Source organism: Sinocyclocheilus rhinocerous, unplaced genomic scaffold (assembly GCF_001515625.1).
Source record: "Sinocyclocheilus rhinocerous isolate Xijiao unplaced genomic scaffold, SAMN03320098_v1.1 scaffold257, whole genome shotgun sequence".
Lineage (NCBI taxonomy): Eukaryota > Metazoa > Chordata > Actinopteri > Cypriniformes > Cyprinidae > Sinocyclocheilus > Sinocyclocheilus rhinocerous.
Genome location: NW_015634026.1, coordinates 1763452 through 1764990, shown reverse-complemented (window position 1 = coordinate 1764990; position 1539 = coordinate 1763452). Strand labels below are relative to the sequence as shown.

At 45.2% G+C, this 1539-nt stretch overlaps 1 protein-coding gene across 1 annotated transcript in view; it reads right to left on the bottom strand.

Annotated features, from left to right (window-relative positions):
* Positions 1-1515, bottom strand: part of LOC107745205 (histone-lysine N-methyltransferase 2B-like) — a 35073-nt gene extending 33558 nt beyond the window's left edge. Inside the window, exon 1 of the mRNA XM_016559058.1 lies at positions 1124-1515. Within this exon, the coding sequence (XP_016414544.1) occupies positions 1124-1432 (309 nt within the window). The 5' untranslated portion in view covers positions 1433-1515. The remainder of the gene's footprint in view (positions 1-1123) is intronic.
* Between the last annotated feature and the right edge of the window lie 24 nt (positions 1516-1539).

The window sequence follows — 1539 nt, the reverse complement described above, 5'->3', positions numbered from 1 at the left end:
TATTTAAAAGCGAAGGAAAGCGAGGAAAAGAAAGAAAATTCAAACGAACAATTGCTTTACGCCGAATTGCCGCTATTTGAAAGTGAAAGTAAAATGCGCACGCCGCTTTTACAAGCTATTTAAAAGCGAAGTAAAGCGAGGAAAAGAGGGAACGCCCCGCCCCCACGGTGATACCAGTATTATCGATGTTGTCACACGTCAATTAACCAGTGGGAAAATTTCCTCACCGTCACAACCCTAGCTTCACATCTGAACAGGATGATGATGTCATTGTGAATATTCATAGAACCTCAAAGCAGTTAATAACGGTTATGAAGGTAACTAGACTGATGAATAACCAGAAAAGTATTTAATAAAATATTACACTTAGTCAATTCTAAATATATAGAGAGACAGACAAAATAAAACATGGCTTTTATTTCCACATATTTTTGCAATAAAAATATGCATTTACACCATTTGTTGCTAACACACAAGGGAATTTAGAAACACTGACTACGGAGAGGATAATATGCATCACCATGAAAAAAAGAAAGAAGATACATATTAAATAAAATATTTAAAAAATCACTGGATTTAGGCTGACATGTTAGGATAAAACCTAAGTAACACAGTAAAAGGTAATGTTAGCTTTGCATTGATAAAGTCACTGTTTACATATGCACATTAATTGTCTCAAGCCTATTCTCTCTAAGCATCAAACTAATATCATTGTCCTTCACTGCAGGTGATCCAGCACTGAATGCTCTTATCAGCAATCTGTCACAAGAATCAAGTCCAGCAAACTGGGTGTTGCAACTGGTGCATGCATAGAAATAAAAACAATATGCATGTCCAAAAAGAATCCGATAACGAATACAGTGGCGTTTATATGCAACTTATAACTGTATGAATTAAAAAACTGCAAGATCTCTGACCCTCATTCTGCTGTAAGCTACAATGCTACAGTAATTGCCCCCCCCCCATCCCCCTCCATGTTTTAATGAAACGCTATACGGCAAACACTGCGCTCGCGCTACTTGTATTCTTACTGCTTCCTACGAAACACAGTCACGTAAAACAAGCGCACTCTGGTGCACTTGAATACTGCTGTGAAAAACGTCACTTCGGCACATGCACTCACCTCTTCGCTCCCACTCGAGCTGTATCCAGCCTCTCCCAGGCTCTTGTAGCTCGCCTCAAGCCCGAGAAGGCGCAAGTGAGACTGGTCCTCGTTCGGCGCGAGCACCAGGCAGGTGGGCCTCGGGCCTCCGTTGGAGGAGATCTCGTCTAGATCTGTCCCAGAGCGGCCGAGCTGCCATCGCTTCTCCGAACGCAAACGGCTCCGCGACAACCAAGGCCGACCGGGGAAGCGACCCCGCGCCGCGCCCACGCCGCCTGCGCCCACAATGGCAGCCGCGGTTGCTGATCCGCATCCCGCTGCCGCCATCATCGCATTAACAACAACACCGATAGAGAGAAACTCAGGCTGCGAGAAGAGGGAAAGCGCTGAATGGGAGGGGGGGGGTGGACGCCCGGTGCACTATGGGACGTGTAGGC